Raw genomic sequence first — 17,679 nt, forward strand, 5'->3', positions numbered from 1 at the left:
GAGGAAATGGCACAAGACAGAGTAGAAAGCTCCCCAGCAGGAAGTGACACAAAAACCAGCCGGGAACACAACAAGAACTTCTCGGGAAAGTGAAATAAAAAACAAGCAAGGCACCAAATTGTCTGCAGATGATAAATATGCCTCTTCAGTGAACGAGGAGCCTGTGAAATATGGGTGCAGAAAGCTCTGCATACAGGATCCTCCTGCACTGAGGAGCTCGGAATCCATTTTTTTTACTTGCAACCCCCCCCCCCACCCCGCACAAAAATAAAAACAAACATTTCAAGCTCCTGTTATTCCCATGAAAGGAAAGTGGCAAACAATAAAAGCAGAGAGTGTTGTGGGGCAATCACTTTATACCAGATGGGTCCCCCGCTCCTCCATCCGCTCCAAAACCAAATGATAAAAAAACGCAAGACGTTGGAAGGTCCTTCTCCCTTAGGGCGGTGAGTCTGAACAGAGCTCACACCCTTCAACAAGGCCAGGCTAGATAAAATATTCCTTCTTCTCTTCACAGCTGTTCTGCCCACCCTCTGCATTGATGATTGCAGTATCTGCATCTGCTGCGTCATCAGCGCCTTTGGCTTCATGGGTGAAGTATGTTCCTGTATGAGAAAAAAGAAATATCACATACCATGCTTTCAAATATTATACGTCTAATAGCATGAAAATATTACTTGTATAGATTATTTCATGCCACATGAACACAAACACCTTATATTTCAATGCGTAAGAAATTGTGTAATTATCGGGCATGCGGTTTGGTAGGTATGCCTTCTAAGACAGGGGCATTGTACGTAGTGGTTCAATGCAGGGAGGACAACATCCATGTCAAGTGCTGTGGTATAAAATAATTAGAATGTCTAACATTGACTGATAATTTCCACTCGGAGTCAACAATAGATTGAGTATATTAACGCGACCCTTTAGCTCCAGGACAAAATTCTTTGCTGGGACCAGAGAAGGTAGTCATATTACCTGCCATTGGCCTTCTGTGCCATTGTCCCTCTGATCTTGTGGGTCTATGTGTCATTTTCGATTGTTCAAGACGGTCACTACAATCTTCTGACTACCTAATCCACACAGTGGATTGATAGCATTAGAAGACTGAGGTAGTACATCTGCTCTCTGATTGGCCAGTGCTGCGAATGTGATCAGTGCTGGCCAATTAGAAAGAAGCACAGTGTGCAGTAGGTAGTAGAATTGTGGCAGCCATCTTGGATGAGTGAAAACAGGGCCTGTAACGGTGAATCGGAGGCATAATGGCAAAGAAGAGCAACAGCAGGTAATTAACCCCCTATCGGGCCTGGGACAATATTCTGTCAAAGGACTGAAAGGTTGTTTTAAAAGGAAAATATAAACAATGCCAAAGATTTGATATATTATGTGACTAATTTAGAGATGAGCGAACGTACTCGGTAAGGGCGATTTCGCAATCGAGCACCGCGATTTTCGAGTACTTCACTACTCGGGTGAAAAGTACTCGGGTGCGCTGTGGGTGAGCGGGGGGTTGCAGCGGGGAGTGGGGGGGGGAGGCAGAGAGAGAGGGCTCCCCCCTGTTCCCTGCTGCTACCCCCCACTCCCCTCTGCAACCCCCCGCCCCACAGCGTACCCGAGTACTTTTCACCCGAGTAGTGAAGTACTCGAAAATCGCGGTGCTCGATTGCGAAATCGCCCTTACCGAGTACGTTTGCTCATCTCTAGTGACTATCCATATAACTATATATTAAAAAAAATCTAGAGTAGACAACAGGCTAACAGTTCCTGTTTTCTGCAGCTCACTTGCTTTACTGTATAGAATTGGACAGGGCAAATGTTTTAACGCCATATCTATTGTACTGCTGGAGGCCAATGTAAGGCTCTACACATGCACCACTCCAGCCACTCACTGAGATAGAGGGATACACGCCATCACTTCCTGTACTTTAGTTTTTATTTTCTAATAGTAACATTAAAATTGCAAAAACCCTCCCAAAAATATCACCTCTTTAATTGTAAAATTTGAACTTAAGTCTAATAAAAATATATTTGGAGCATAATTTAGTTGTCCTAAGTGCAACTTTAACCCCTAATTTTAGCCATATGAACCAATTAAGCATTTCCCCTTTTGTTTTTCCAGTGGCCACAATGTTTTTTTTTTGGCAATGTCACTGTATGACAACTTGTGTTCTGCGGGATGAGTTCTAGTTTTAATAGGAACCACTTTGGGATACATACAATGTATTGAATAATTTATGACATTTTTTGCAGTTGTGCAATAGGGAAAAAAAAAACTATTTCATTGTTTTTTGGGATTTACTTTTATGGCATTTACTGTGTGGTATAAATATTATGTTAACTCTATTCTACGGGTCATTATGATTATAATAACAGCAAATGTATTTAGGTTTTATTATGTTTTACTAGCTTTGCACAAATAAAACATTTATACATTTAACACGTATATGCACATTTAAGTATTTTTTTATTCCTATTTTAAGGTAGCAAGATGAACAGAAAATGTCTTTTTTGGCATTCTCTTTTTAGATCTGTATTTAATGGAATTTACTGTGCTAGGTAAATAATGCAATATTTTATAGTGCAGGTTGTCATGGATTTGGTGATACAAATGATATGTTATTTTTATTTTTTTCAATATTTAAAGCACTGTGTAAGGTAAAAACAACAACGAAAAAATTCTGTAAAAATATTTAGATGCCATAGTCAGCAATGACTGTGGCATCTGTGAGGTTAAACTGTGAAAAGAAGTGATTAGATAAAGTGTTTATCTTTTACTCCTTTTCTGTAAAAAACAAAAGAACCTCACATGTGACAATCAGAGAGCAAATATGTTCTCTGACTGATTGAAGAGGGATGTAAACATGAGCAGAAGTCCCTGTCACCTCTACCCTGGAACAGATGGGAGAATTACAGATATATCTGTGCTGTCTACTAGTCCCCTGTTGGCCCCTCTGTAGGCTGACATGACAGCTGTAAATTCAGTATACCCGGCCCCTCTTCAGACTCCTATAGCTTTCGCTCTATAAATACTATATGCTTTTGGTGTAATTTTAAAGCCAAATCATTGATAGAACTGGAGCTACCATCCTTTGAAGCAGAACAGGCTCAGTTCACCCAAAACTGTATAGTCCCTTTTCTGCAGATCGAATTCTGTTCGGGGTAAATTGTAGGGAATGGTGGGAGTGGTGGTGGTGGTGGTGGTGGGGGGGGGTTGGTTGGTTAAAGAAAGCTGACAGCCTGACCATGCTATTCACATTTTAGGCATCAGGAAAGATATTTACCTTTATGCCGAGCAAAGTAGCGTCCCAGGATGATGAGAAGGCAAAGCATAGCGAAGACAACAACAGCAACAACTCCTCCGATTACGGCATGGTCAACACCTAAAGGACCCTCTTCTGCTGCTCGGGTATCTGTTAGATAGATGGTAAACAGAAGATTGAGAAGTACTGTAAGACAAGAAGCATTACTACACATTGACAAATTTACAGAGGCACAAAGACGATTTGAGCCGTGATCATCCTTTCTATTAGTATATGGTGTATATGGTGGATATGAGAGCTATAGACTATTTTCTTCGAAGACCTAGTCAAAGATCGTGGTCTTAACATCTACTTGGCAGTAAGCATTATCCTTGTTTGAAACTATGCTTAATGCCCCAGCAATTTTGTATATTTGCTAAAATATCTGTATTAGGAAGGACAAGACACTAAGTGATCGATGAACTATGTTAGTATCAAATTATTGATCACACATGTGCCACTCACTGCTGTACTAAACCTAGGCTTGAAAACACTGCCCAAAATCACAGAAACCCATAGACTAAAAATATAGAATTTCTCAAAAGTTTTTCTTATTTTCAACCTTAGCAATACTCTTTTTGAAAGTAGAAAACCGAATAACAATACCATCCAAATAGAAGGGGTCACGTACACCAGTACCCCCCCCCCCCCCCTCCTCACTCTCTGGAGGAAGGATACCATTAGGTACTGTCAATGAAAGGAGTTTATAACTGGCAGGTTGTACTAGTCAATGATCCAACAACTAGAATCAAATGGGAATGTAGAGATTTAATAGAATATCCTCTTGTATGTTTGTTGTCGAGTACAAGTATTGGTTTAAAAATTACATTAAGATGTCAAAATAGATAAGAATCAATTTACTGAATGTGAATAACAAAGTGAATTAGCGAGGCGCTCAGATAACACAGCTAAAGGTATGATGAACTCAGGAAAGGAATAGTTCAGAGCTTTCCCATGAGCCTTGGCTGATGGAGCTGTCATTTACAGGTTCCCACTGAATGTCTGCAAGCAGAAACCCTAATGCTAAGTGACTGTTATTGATTGAAGTCCTGGTACAGGTAAGAAAGCTCATCGTGGACAGATAATTTAGAGCGTCTACTCATGCAGTTCTGCCTGAACTTGCAACAAGGCACTAGTATGGGGTCAAAAACAGAGGTGATACGAGGCACTTTAATTAAAACTCTTCACATTAAAACTGTCACATATGATACTTCACCAATTCATAGAAAAAGAATGAAAATATCTGCAAAATCGGATTATTACAAAGTCATAGGCACTTGATAAAGTTACAGAAAATTAATTACTTTTTAGCCCTTCCTAAACTATCAAGACTACCCAATAAAACATTTTCAACACAGAAAAAATATGGAGTTTATGAAGTTGTGTAGGTTTAAAGAAAAAGTGGTTTTCTTTTATTTTTAACCCAAGAAAAAGCGCCACCCTTATCTGTGGGCTGTGTCTGGAACTGCAGCTCATCTCAATTAAATCAAATAACTGGAGCTGAGCTGTGATATAACATATGATCCATGGGCCATAACAAAGACAGAAAAACTCCCAAAAGAAAACTGTTGCTATGTCCTGCAACACCAGGGACACCAAGCCTCAGCACGGACGCAAGACAGCGTTCACACAGACACCATAGGCACGGACAAAATGCATACTGAACGCAAGGTAGGACTGCGAACTGGACTCACGGTTGGACATAACATATCCCTACTCTAACGGGACAACCACTACATGAAAACCTGCCTTCAAGCAGGGAGAGCGTCCAGATAAGGACGACCCTGTGCTGGAACCTAGGGACCTACCTTTCCTTAGATGGCGATTGATCAAGATTGATTGAGCAGGACAGGACACAGCTTACTCCAACTCACAGAACAGGACTGTTCACACCTGATGTCTGGAAACCTACACAGACACTGAATATGTCGCTGTTCACACCAACACCCCAGGAATTTGCATGCAACACAGAACAGGACTGTTCATACACTTTGGCACCAGCACAGACCCAATGAAAACAACACTGTTCACACACGTCCGGCCACCTCCATAGACACGAACCACACATCATGCATAAACACAAAACCCAAGGGTGACAGAGAAATGCAACACAGAAACTCCATTCAGAGCTTACATGCATGCAGATAAACCATTGCTAGTGCAAGTGTCCTCACACCAAGGGGAAAGAGTCAGGCACCGTATTGACATACAGGGAACAGTACGCACAACCTAAACAAAACGTTTTTTCTAATCTTGCAAAACCCTCTAAGCCCCTTTATTAGTCTCTTTATAGGGTAATCACTCACACTGTGTTACCCCATTAATACCATAGTAGCACCAGATTATTAAATCTTTTATAAAGAGTAGACAGTCCTAGAAATCAGAAAGGCCAACAGCTCAGGCTAAGGATACCCTCATGACACAAAGTTTCCTGGCTTTAGTTTATGCACAGCAAACTTTTAGCCTAATTTTTAGTCCTTTTGACAGCACTGTAGGAGTATCCTACTTGTATTATTATGGTAGTAGTCTAATTTAAGAGGTCCACTGCTGGGAGATTAAAGGGGTTGTCCCGCGAAAGCAAGTGGGGGTATACACTTCTGTATGGCCATATTAATGCACTTTGTAATGTACATTGTGCATTAATTATGAGCCATACAGAAGTTATTCACTTACCTGTTCCGTTGCTAGCGTCCTCGTCTCCATGGTGCCGTCTAATGCGCAGTCCGGTCTTCTCTGTGTTGAATGGGGCGCTCGTGCTGGAGAGCTGCTCCTCGTAGCTCCGCCCCGTCACGTGTGCCGATTCCAGCCAATCAGGAGGCTGGAATCGGCAATGGAACGCACAGAAGACCTGCGGTCCACCGAGGGTGAAGATCCCGGCGGCCATCTTCACAAGGTAAGTAAGAAGTCACCGGAGCGCGGGGATTCGGGTAAGTACTACCCGTTTTTTTTTTTTTATCCCTGCATCGGGTTTGTCTCGCGCCGAACGGGGGGGCTATTGAAAAAAAACAAAACCCGTTTCGGCGCGGGACAACCCCTTTAAGGGCTCATTCCCATGAGTGTATGCAATTTTGGTCTGTGAAGAAGGCTGCATTTTCACTGCTTACGCATATGAATTTTTGGTGCGTGTTCACTGCGTTTTGCATGCAAGCAAGAAAAATGCAAAAAAAAGGCCAATTGATGTCACTTTTTTTTCACGCTGTATCCTGGCAACATGCATTAAAAGGTAGCAAACATGCACTTATTTTAATGCATCCATGTAAAACAAACCGTTTTCACACTGACCACTAAGCCTAATAATAGTCTGATACTTCCTGTTCTGCAGAGGAAACTTATCTTACAATGAAAGGTAACACCTGCATATAGATACCACAGGATTCACAATAGGTGATAGTCACAGCTCACCTCCTCCCCCTCTGTACAGAGCATGCCCACAACACTCTCACATAGAAACCAATCGGCGCCCTTCCATCCATTGTGTGAACGGCCGATGAATTTGGCTGTACAGCATATCTCTAAATCCCTTTAATTGCAGCTCAGGTAAGATAGTGGCACCCATAGTCATATACAGATATTAAAATAAATATCTACAATCAGAAAATAAAAACAGATTAGAAAACTGGAATATATTTCACTATCTGGAATATATAGGTACATTCCCTTTATAGCGGTTGTCATCGGATTTAGAAAACATATTTTCAAATAACCTAGTAGGGAATTCTGGGTCCAAAGATGTTGTGCCCCATTTTGGACCCTCATCTATTAGCAAGAAAAAAAAAGTGTCTCTGGCACTTGAAAAAATTACATATCACTTGACAGCCCATTTATTTCAATGGGACATCCTGTAATCAATTCATCATCATCATCATCAGAAGAAGATTTCTCCAACAAAATGGGATTGTCCAAAGTAGACAACCCCTTGAAACTAATTGGGCACTGTCACAAAATATCTCACCTTTATGGACCTTTAATACTGTAAACCCTCTCATCAGTGGGCCAGCTACATAGATTTTCAGCAGCAGATCCAATCCATCACACTTCTTTTTTTTTTTGTACAGCCCACCCTTCCCACGCCCCACTAGCCTGTATCAACCGTCATTAGATCCGGCTACCGGCGTAAGTGCAGTCCCCTATATTTATTGTCAATGGGTGATGTCAGTGAGTGGAGGAAACCTGAGGCAGAGAATTAAGGAGACCATCCAGATGACAGATTGATTGCACAGAAAGCCAAATCTAAAGGCTCATTTACACGCAAAGACAATCTTTCAAACGATTAAAAGATTGACAGTTTTAGCGATCATTTTGCATAAAATACTAATGGACACTAATGCCCATTAGTACTTTATCAGTTTCATTGCATTCATGCAAATGAACCTCTAGGAGCTGCTTGCAGAGAACAAGCAAGTGGTCTGAGCTCTGCAATCAGCTCCCTTGTTCTCGCATCAGCTGTCACAGGCTGCCGGCATGAATACAATGTAATCAGCTGCTGATGTGCAGAACACAGCGTTCGGTCTGTGTTATCTTCTCTCCGGCCAAACGAAGGATTTTGAGATCACCTTAAAATCACCGTTCAGCCGAAGAGTAAACGATGGGAGCATTTACATGCAACAATTATCGCTCGGAGGGAGGGAGGGAGAGAGAGGGAGGGAGGGAGGGAGATAGGAAGGGAGACAGGAAGGGAGAGAGGGAGGGAGAGAGGGAGGGAGAGAGGGAGGGAGAGAGGGAGGGAGAGAGGGAGGGAGAGAGGGAGGGAGAGAGGGAGGGAGGGAGGGAGAGAGGGAGGGAGGGAGGGAGGGAGAGAGGGAGGGAGAGAGGGAGGGAGAGAGGGACGGAGAGAGGGAGGGAGAGAGGGGGGAGAGAGGGAGGGAGAGAGGGAGGGAGAGAGGGAGAGAGGGAGAAAGAGAGAGGGAGGGAGAGAGGGAGGGAGAGAGGGAGGGAGAGGGAGGGAGAGGGAGGGAGAGGGAGGGAGAGGGGGAGGGGAGGGGGGAGAGAAAAAAAAAAAGGTGCGGTAGAGTCAGTGGGGCCGCGGTTGAAAGACTATGCAGCGTTTGATCAGAAGACATAACAGGTCCCCTTTAAGTGTGCTCTTCTCTCTATCTCGTATACATAACATAGTCCTGTCCATTTATTGAACTTCAGGAAAGTATTAGATCAAGGACAATGGATAGTCCCCATAGCACTAGGCCTTTTTTTCCGACTTGGTCCACTATTAATTAAAGTGAATTAAGCCTCCTTAAAAGTAAATTATCCACTCAATGTTTGCTACATAAACAAGACGCCTTTTTATCGCTTTGCATCTGTCGTTCATTTGTGAGCGGCGCGTCATACATTAAATGTTATTTCATAGACGGCTGTATGAAAATCTCTGGTGCGGCGCTTCATCATGCGCACGTTTTATTGGTCTTTTTTTTTTTTGAATTCCAGAAATGTATTGCAAAAAGATTAAGCTCATTGTGAGCAGCGCTGATAACAAATACCAAACAAAATGTATTAAAGCGTAATAATAAAAAAAATAATCCCGCAGAGCAGAGGTCGGTGTGACAGCCTCACATGACAAATGCCACATTATTCACATTACTTGCAAATCCTAATATGCTATTTTAGAAGAACATTGAGTTTCTCCCCCGTTCAACTGCAGCAGAAACAAATGCCGATCATTTAAATATTCCGGGGACACAATGGTAAATATGTGAGCGGGATGTAGAGAGAAGTCCGGAGAATGAAGACTACAGTCCCCATCCAAGGACGATGGATGTAGCTTTCGAAAGATCTGCTTACAAAAACTTTCAAAAGGGGCCAATGCAGACAACGCCAATTTGCCAGACAACTAGCTATTCCCGAAAGACCAGACCATTATGTAATCCATAATTGCTGCATTATTTCAACCCTGCAATCTGTCTCTTAATGACAGAGAGATCTCTGCCAGAGTTACTACTTCACCAGCGCCGCAATCTCATGTGCATCATTATCAGTTCCTAGAAGAATCATTCATTTCCATGGTCTATCATTGTTCAATAAATGGAACCGCGCAAATAACTACTTTCGTAATAGGATTAGCAGTTCTACCATATCACATGAGCTCCTGCATTACTGCGCCATATTAAAATTGGATTTCACCATTTCAGGAGGCTGAATAAACCTTTGTTGCAGAGATTAATACGCATTAAAATACAATATCCCAAGACGTCTCCTAACTGGGCATAGCCGCTTCTCTTCACTACGTAGACATTACAATACAACACGACACCACGGCCAACGTTATGTCCTTTCCGCTTGATTTGTCATTATATTTTACCGCCTCACACATTTTATAGGGGTTTCGAATATTGTAAAGAGTAGTGGCCATCTCTAATTTTTAATCAGATTGCGTGCTTTTTGATTCGTCTAATAGGGGCACCTCAAACGCAACTGAAGTCATTTGGAAGTCTTGAAGAAAAGTCATTAAAGAAAAAAAAAAAAAGATTTTGAAGACATTAAACACTGGAGGCATTCCAGGCTGTGTCACATAAGGTTGGTGCCAAGTTCTGCACACTGCTAAATGACACCATGTAACAGTTTTTGTTTTAAGACTGTAACCCTTAGGCCCCCTGTCCATGGGCGACATGGTATCCCGCGGCGAAGCTCCACTACGGGAGCTGCCGCCCGGGAGAAGGAGCCGCCACCGAATCTCCGCCGGTCAGCTCTATCTAATAGATAGGCTGAGCGCGGAGAATCGCAAGCAGAGAATCGCAATGTTTCTCCGCTCGTGGACAGGTGCCGGCGCTTTCCATAGCAAAGGCGCGGCAAATACACTGCCGTGGACAGGGGGCCTTAGGCCCAATGTCCACGTGTGGGTTTTAATTATAAAATCCGCATGTGGCCCCCGTGGGGGAGACCGCCACTTCTTGATGCTCATAGGGATGCATTAGCATCTGCACGGCAAGTAAAAGCATGAGGATGTGATTTTTTTTGCTGCCGTGCGGGTCGCATGCGCTGGAAGAAATCGTAGCATGCCCCATTTTCCTGCGGGTCCCGCAACGACAGCTTCCATTGTCTTTAATGGAAGCCGTCCCAACCGCGGCACACCGGCAGATGTCACTGTGGAGGTGTCGCAGATCTGCGGGAAAGCAGGGGATCCAAAAACAAAAAAGCTAGCACTGCGCATGCACTAGGCAGGTTGCCCGATGTTCCCGGATGCATCTGCCGTGCTGAAGAAAAAAGATCCGTCCCGCTCCGAGGAGATCCGCGCTGGACCTAAAGAAGTAAGAAACATTCTTTTCTTCTCCATGGCCGCGAGCACACACGTATACCACTGCTAGATTCAGTGGTGGTATCCGTGCGTGCAAGTGGACATAAGGCCTTAGTTCCCGCTGCTTTATGTCACAAATGTTTAGAAAATATGCATCATTAAGCTTTACATTTTGGGTTAGTGGCCATAAAAATTCCCATTATGCAATACAACCTGTGATCTTTCCTTATTGTTGTTTGCATGAAATCCGTAAACTTAATTTAAACCAAATAACATTTATCCATATACAAATAACAAAGTAACAAAAAAAGATTTTTATTTTTTTTGTTCCTGGGAATTTAATAATAGTTTTGTGTCACCTAGGTCACATGTAACTAGTAATGGGATTTATTGAGTTTTTTTTTAGCTGTCCCTTTATTCTATGCAGCACCTAATTGCAAGCCTCACACTCAATAGTGGAGGACTACAAGCAAATGTTTCATTGCACACAGCAAATGCATCTGATTTTACAAGTCTGGAGCAGCCTGGAAATCTGACGTATGCTCTCGGTTTCAACAATGACAGAGGTGTCGGGATCAGAGATAGCGCTCCTACAGTGCTAAATGGTGATATGTTCATTAAATGAGGTAAAATGAAAGAGACTTACCCGGTACTTAGTGAGTTTCCCTCTGGTGGGATAGCTTGAAAAAGGCCCCGCAGAGGGGTGAAACGCGTTTTGGTGTGGCTATATACACCCTATTTTTTCCTTCATCCCGTGAAGCGCTAGACTGGATATTTTTGCTTTGAAGTTTCTCGGTTTCAACAAGACAATCACACAAATTATCTACATTGGTTATCCCATGGTCCAAGTGGTTACAAGTATACTGCAACCTCTCAAGGCCATGAGAAAACCAATGTGTATATTTTGTCTGATTGTTACAAATAACAGTGAGTATACTTTCGATTTCCAGGCAGCTCCAACCTTGCAAAAACAAATTACATGTTTGTTTATAGTCTGCCATGATTGGGTGTGATGTATGCAGAGATATGCTGTAAAGGATATAGGGACAGCTAAAACATTAGCTCAACTGGTACAAAATAAAATGTATGACTCAATAAAAGCATATTACCAGTTACATGTGACCTAGGCAACACATGATTATTCTCAGTAAGAGAAACAAAGTAACCTTGTAGATATGATACTTTTGAATGGCTAACAAAAAGGCATGGTACTATAGCGAGCTTTCAAACCTACTTCTGGTTCTTCCTCAGGCATAACTGAATAGATCTGAAGAGGCATTTCTTTTTTTTTTATTATTGGGAATTTAACTCTAGTTTTGTGTTGCCTTTTTATATGTACGCATGTGTATATCTGTAATGAAGCAAAGCACTTGTGTCACATTTCTGAATTTTCCATCTCCATGATGGTTTTTGCATTGAAACAAAAACGCAGACAGGTCCTACTTTTTACACTGTAGTAAATGGAAGGGTGAAAAAAATGGAAAGCAATTATTTTCACCCGTTTTACTTCCTTTGTACAGTTCAGTTTTCTGCAAAAAAAGATATGCCAAAATAACAGTATTGCAAACTAAGCCTTAGTCGGGTTTTGTAATAAAGACAAACTGGGTTGTCCAGCTTTAAGAAAACTGATGGTCTGTCCTCAGGATCAGTGGGACCTCACCAAGTGGGAGCTTGGGCAATTAGCTGATTGAAGATGCCATGGCGCTTGTGCAAGCGGTGCAGCTTCTTCAATATTTACATGTGCATACAATCCTGTTTGTACTCAAACCACATACTATTTATAGTGGCCATTTTGAGTACTGCAGCATTGTCCCATGGAAGTGAACCCAGCTACTGAATGCCACTTCAATTTGCTGATCAGCAATCTTGAAGGAAGGTCATCAATTTTTTTTTATACATTTCCTTTCGTAATAATAGATGTTCCTCAACTTTTTTCTTTTTTATGGGTACACCACATTCTAGTTAAGCCTACGTGGGAGAGCATAGTGCCATTGAATCCCTTTAATTATTACCACCCCAGTTCACAGACCCTCCGATGTTACCTTCTGACATATATTGTTATACTGGTACATGGGCTGGTAATTGCTCGAAAAATTGTTTACAATCGCTGCCCAATGTAAATGTGCAGCAATCAAACAACAAATAATAATTTGCTCCGTTGACATTGATCGCATCGTTTATCATGACATAAAAATAGTCATCAGTCGGGAGCACATTCCTTCCTGTAAACTAGCAACTGCCAGTTGCTTGTGTAGAGGGGTAGCAGAGTGTTATGTGCATTTTGTAGTTTATTGCACTTTGGTAATTCCACAGGAATTTTCCTGCAATAATAATAATATAATAAATGCAAATTTTATAAGAATTTGATCCTTTGGTGCCACCTAGTGGTCAGTAGGAGAAATGACAGGAAAAATGCTGTTACGCATGATTATTTCACTAATTGGCAGGGCAGGTCACCTGTCCCTGGGGGAGGAAACAGAACATAAGAGTTAGCCTGGGTTCTGAATGTGCTTCTTCACAGAGAGTGAGCCACTGTGGAGAGCTGCAAGACTGAGGCCTGGGATGCAGAGGGAAGCCACTGCTAGAAAACTGTTGCTTGCGTGCCATTAAAGGGGGCCAGACGAGCAGCAAAAAATATTGTGCAGCTGCATGAGACAGGGAACAGCTCAGTGACTATAGATGCTGCTTGTCACTACCTGAGCTGCCCCTGTACCCCGTAAGCCAACCCTGCTGAACTGAGTTTTGACCCCAGAGTAGTGACCAGAGCATTGAGAGAGTGCTGCAGTATGCTGTGACAGTACAGAATAGGAACCAGGAAGGTTTGTTAGAAATCCTTTTCCTCGGAGACATAAGTGAGGATGGACCCAAATAAAAAAAAACAAGTGTGTGCACACAAGTAAACAGCATGAGATAGTAAGCAGGCCTGCTAGATAGAGATAGGGAAATATCATGCCATAAAGCTGGATACAAGCACATTTGTTGGCTATTATAACTGGAGATAAGACACAGCTTTGCTGCAACTTTTGGACATGGAGTCTCACAGACCCCTTCCAATTCTAGCATTCCTAGAATCTCGTACTACCCCCGCTCTTTATTATGTAACATTACTAAAATATATAAATAAAAGTTCATTATTTGTACATGTGTTCTAATTATTCATAACCTGATAATTAATAAAAACAAGTTTTTGTAAACATCCAGTTCACTCTTGCACAAAAATTGCAACCACAATGAGACTGTGACTGGCATACTGCCACCTCTGAGTTAGTTCTTCATGTTACTTCTTCTGGCGATAGAGTTTGCTGTATGGAGAATGTTATTGTAATGGTGTTCATTCACCGTAAATTGTATAATGGGTACACTAAGCCTTGTGATAGCTAGGGATAATCAGAACTGTAAGATGAAATGTTGAAGTTATTTAACATTTACCAACTCTTTAGTATACTTGCACAAGCATATTTCTCTGCTGCCATCAGGTTTAATAAAAATATCTTTGTTTGTATGTCCAGTGTCCACTTTGTATCCTGAACTCTGTATCGCATCACTTCCTGTGACACTTATAGTAAAATTTATATGAGGGGAGTGGGTGTGTGGAACAAACAATACTACAAACTATCATATTAATGAAATACACCTCATGATTATTAAAACATATAAATGCATGTAAGTATGAGTGCCGATCGACTGTATCATCAATCAACATTCGTTAGAGGTAATTGATCTGCCGATGTAAAAGGACCCTTATTAATCAGTCAAAAGACCATCAAAAAATTATCAGCACATCATCAAGCAGTCAACGGTGTGGCTTACCTGAAGGGCTTGCCTCAGGCACTTTTACTAGTGTTGATTATTGTATTGTTTGTAGCCTTTGGATATTACATGGGCAATACACAGACATTAGATACTACATGTAGGGTCTAGTCAACTTTTCTCAACGTCTTAAAAGTGTTGCGATTTAACAACACAGGAGGACTATTCTACTTGGAAATTTGGCCTTTCAGAATTCACTACCAACTCTCTTGGATTTGGGACCCCAATGGTGTTGCTTTTCACATGACATATAGAGTTGAATAGGCCAAATGATGGGTTAGTTATTCTACGATATCATTCGGGTGGAAAACGTGGGGGGGATGTAGGATACCTAACAGTCAAGAACATGTGCTGGAAGGTAGCCTATCGTTCTTTATTATAGGGCTCAGGCTTTACTTTGCGAGTTTTACATTCATTTACATAATACTATATATTTTTGGGGAAACCATAGTTTTTACCTCTATTACATGAGTCCGAAAACTTATTTCCCAGTAACTAAATCTGAGCTGTAACCTTTACTAAGAAGCTCTACTATGCAGAACACAGAAAATATAAATGTAACAACCCACCATGTACAAACACAAAAGAAAACCACTCGATTTTCCACTATTCCATGGCTCAGATAGATCGGGACGGCCTTTTTATCATGCAAATGACAAACAGTGTATTCTTTAAATACAATGATAGGGCCTGGAGTTTGATGTGTGAACGTAATTACAGGTCAAGCTAATGTAGCTGCAGCAATTTAGGAAATAGCGTCTTTCGGGACACATTTGTTGAAAAATGGTGAACATTGCCGCGAGATGGATGTAAATGTTAAAGGGGTTCTTCAGAACTATAACTAAAATAAAAGGACTTATAAAGAAATGTACTTGTGCCCATTTCTTCACAAAGGCAGAAATAGTAAGTAAGGTTTGTTTTCATGTAGCTCTTTCGTAAAGGTTGCTCTATGGACAGGATATTGAATGTGAGCTTCTGGATTATCACTCATTCATGTGACCGCTATCCCCCAACCTGCTTAAACATACCCTTACTGCTTGGCCAAGCATGCATATGTATTTCTAATAATCTACTATTGGCCATATAGAAATTCCTCGCTCTTTAGGTGCAGCTGTACTTTATCCACATAGCCCGGATACCCCAGAATATTGGGCATTTATGAATTCTAGAATACATTCAATATCTATAGTTAACTGTATTTACCATCTCTTCCAATTCTAATTAATGAAGGCGTGACATTCATCCATGTTCTTGCTATGAACAAATGTCTGGTTACAGTGTTTTTGTAAGACAAAAAGTGTGAAGATGTCATAACTGGCCCAGAAAAATCATTTCCGACATATCCAGATTTTTCATTTACAATGTTATATATATCATTAATTATTAAATGAAATCTCCTTCTGTGCTTCTAGAATATATCGCATTACTTATTATTCTAAGGGTATGTTCAGATGATAAAATCTGCAAAAAAACAATGTGGATTTCAATGGGGAACAGTAGCAGAAATCATTGCAGATTTCTACTACCGATTGGCATTAGCGCAGCTGCGGATTGCATTATCCTCAATGCATTTGGGCTACTCTGTATGCTGAAAACCCAAAATGGATTTCACATAGAATCTGCTTAAAAAAGCAATAGTTCCCTTTTTTTCTTGCATCCCATACCCATAGAGACTACGGTGCAAATTTCCATTACAATACATCACTTCTTTGTCGCAGATTTGATGCTAGTCCAGGTCAAATCCGCGGCATAATATACTGTGTAACAAAGGCCTAAACCCTTTTCCCAGTATGGCCTAATTAATGAACACCTTTATATACGTTTACGATCCACCCTTTTCTAATTCTATGCTTTGATATAAGATTCAACAAATGCAATTCTATGTCTAACCCAGCCTCATGTTTCATGGGGAAGAGGTAATATGGGTATAAAATACAGCACTGTTAGCACTCATCTCTTCTTACCCAACTATTGTTTCTGAAACATTTTTATTCTATTGTAGCAATAGATAGAATAGCAAGAGGACCTTCTAGAATGTTCTATCATAGTTTTGGTGCACAAATGGCAGGCAAAAGTGTGATTACATCAAAATCACCCCAGGGTTGGGGAAATTTGAATGTGCGTGTCAATGGCAGATTTGCTGGCTGGCGAGAGATAACGAGAGAGAAAGATGAGAGAGAGAACAAGAGAGAGAGAACAAGAGAGAGAGAACAAGAGAGAGAGAGAGAACAAGAGAGAGAGAGAGAACAAGAGAGAGAGAGAGAACAAGAGAGAGAGAGAGAACAAGAGAGAGAGAGAACAAGAGAGAGAGAACAAGAGAGAGAGAGAGAGAACAAGAGAGAGAGAGAACAAGAGAGAGAGAGAGAACAAGAGAGAGAGAGAAAACAAGGGAGAGAGAGAGAGAACAAGAGAGAGAGAGAACAAGAGAGAGAGAGAGAACAAGGGAGAGAGAGAACAAGAGAGAGAGAGAACAAGAGAGAGAGAGAGAACACAAGAGAGAGAGAGAGAGAGAACACAAGAGAGAGAGAGAGAACAAGAGAGAGAGAGAGAACAAGAGAGAGAGAAAGAGAACAAGAGAGAGAGAAAGAGAACACAAGAAAAAAAAGAAAGCAAAGCTCGGCGCCCGGCGTCCCACATACAAAAATGCTCCAGTCTCCCATTGTAGTCAATGGGGTTCGTTACTCGAGTAGAGCTCTTAAATTTTACAAAAAGCTCGACTCGAATAACGCAGACCCGAGCATTTGGGTGCTCGCTCATCTTTACTAGGCATAAATCAACCGAAAAAATGGAGTGCCTTTGATAAGTTCTATAATAGAGAACATATTTTGTACTCAAATTACCCCACTATACCCATATTGCCCCGCTAAACCCTACTGTAATTCAGCACACTTCTCAAGTGTAAGCTTTAAAATATATACTGTCATTTGCCTCGTATTCCATGCAAAAATAATTCAAATCCCCAAGCTGACCCTCTTCAAAAAGTATAATATATATTTCAGCCCATATCTTCCCCAATTACTACCTTCATTGATTTTCTTTCTTCTTCACATTACTCCAAACTGCTGTGAGAGACTGAGCCTTGTTTATACCAAGCCATATTTTAATCTCCCTCCATATCTACATGTGGGATGGTGCAGGGAGGAATAGAAGTATTTTGTCTAGACGGCCCATGTCAGAAAGTTTTCTCTTATTTTTAGTGATAACTTCTGTAAATCTGGACCATATTTGCAGTTTTGACTTTGCTTCTCATGGATCGTGCGGGATTAGTGTAACCACTTTTAACTACTCTTCGTTGCAGTCTGCTGGCTGCGATAAATTTAAGTAAAGCAAGAGCTCATGAAACGA

The 17,679-nt window shown here is 41.3% G+C and overlaps 1 protein-coding gene across 4 annotated transcripts in view; it reads right to left on the bottom strand.

Moving 5' to 3' along the window:
* Nucleotides 1-261: 261 nt before the first annotated feature.
* CADM1 (cell adhesion molecule 1) overlaps nt 262-17,679 on the bottom strand; it is a 330,056-nt gene continuing 312,638 nt past the window's right edge. For all 4 annotated transcript variants that reach the window (XM_066606988.1, XM_066606989.1, XM_066606987.1 and 1 more), the window contains 2 exons: nt 3,282-3,410; nt 262-605 (listed from right to left, as the gene is read on the bottom strand). In XM_066606988.1, coding sequence (XP_066463085.1) covers nt 487-605; nt 3,282-3,410 — 248 coding nt within the window. In that variant the 3' untranslated portion in view covers nt 262-486. The remainder of the gene's footprint in view (nt 606-3,281; nt 3,411-17,679) is intronic.

This window comes from Eleutherodactylus coqui, chromosome 6, assembly GCF_035609145.1.
Source record: "Eleutherodactylus coqui strain aEleCoq1 chromosome 6, aEleCoq1.hap1, whole genome shotgun sequence".
In the NCBI taxonomy this organism is placed as follows: Eukaryota; Metazoa; Chordata; class Amphibia; order Anura; family Eleutherodactylidae; genus Eleutherodactylus; species Eleutherodactylus coqui.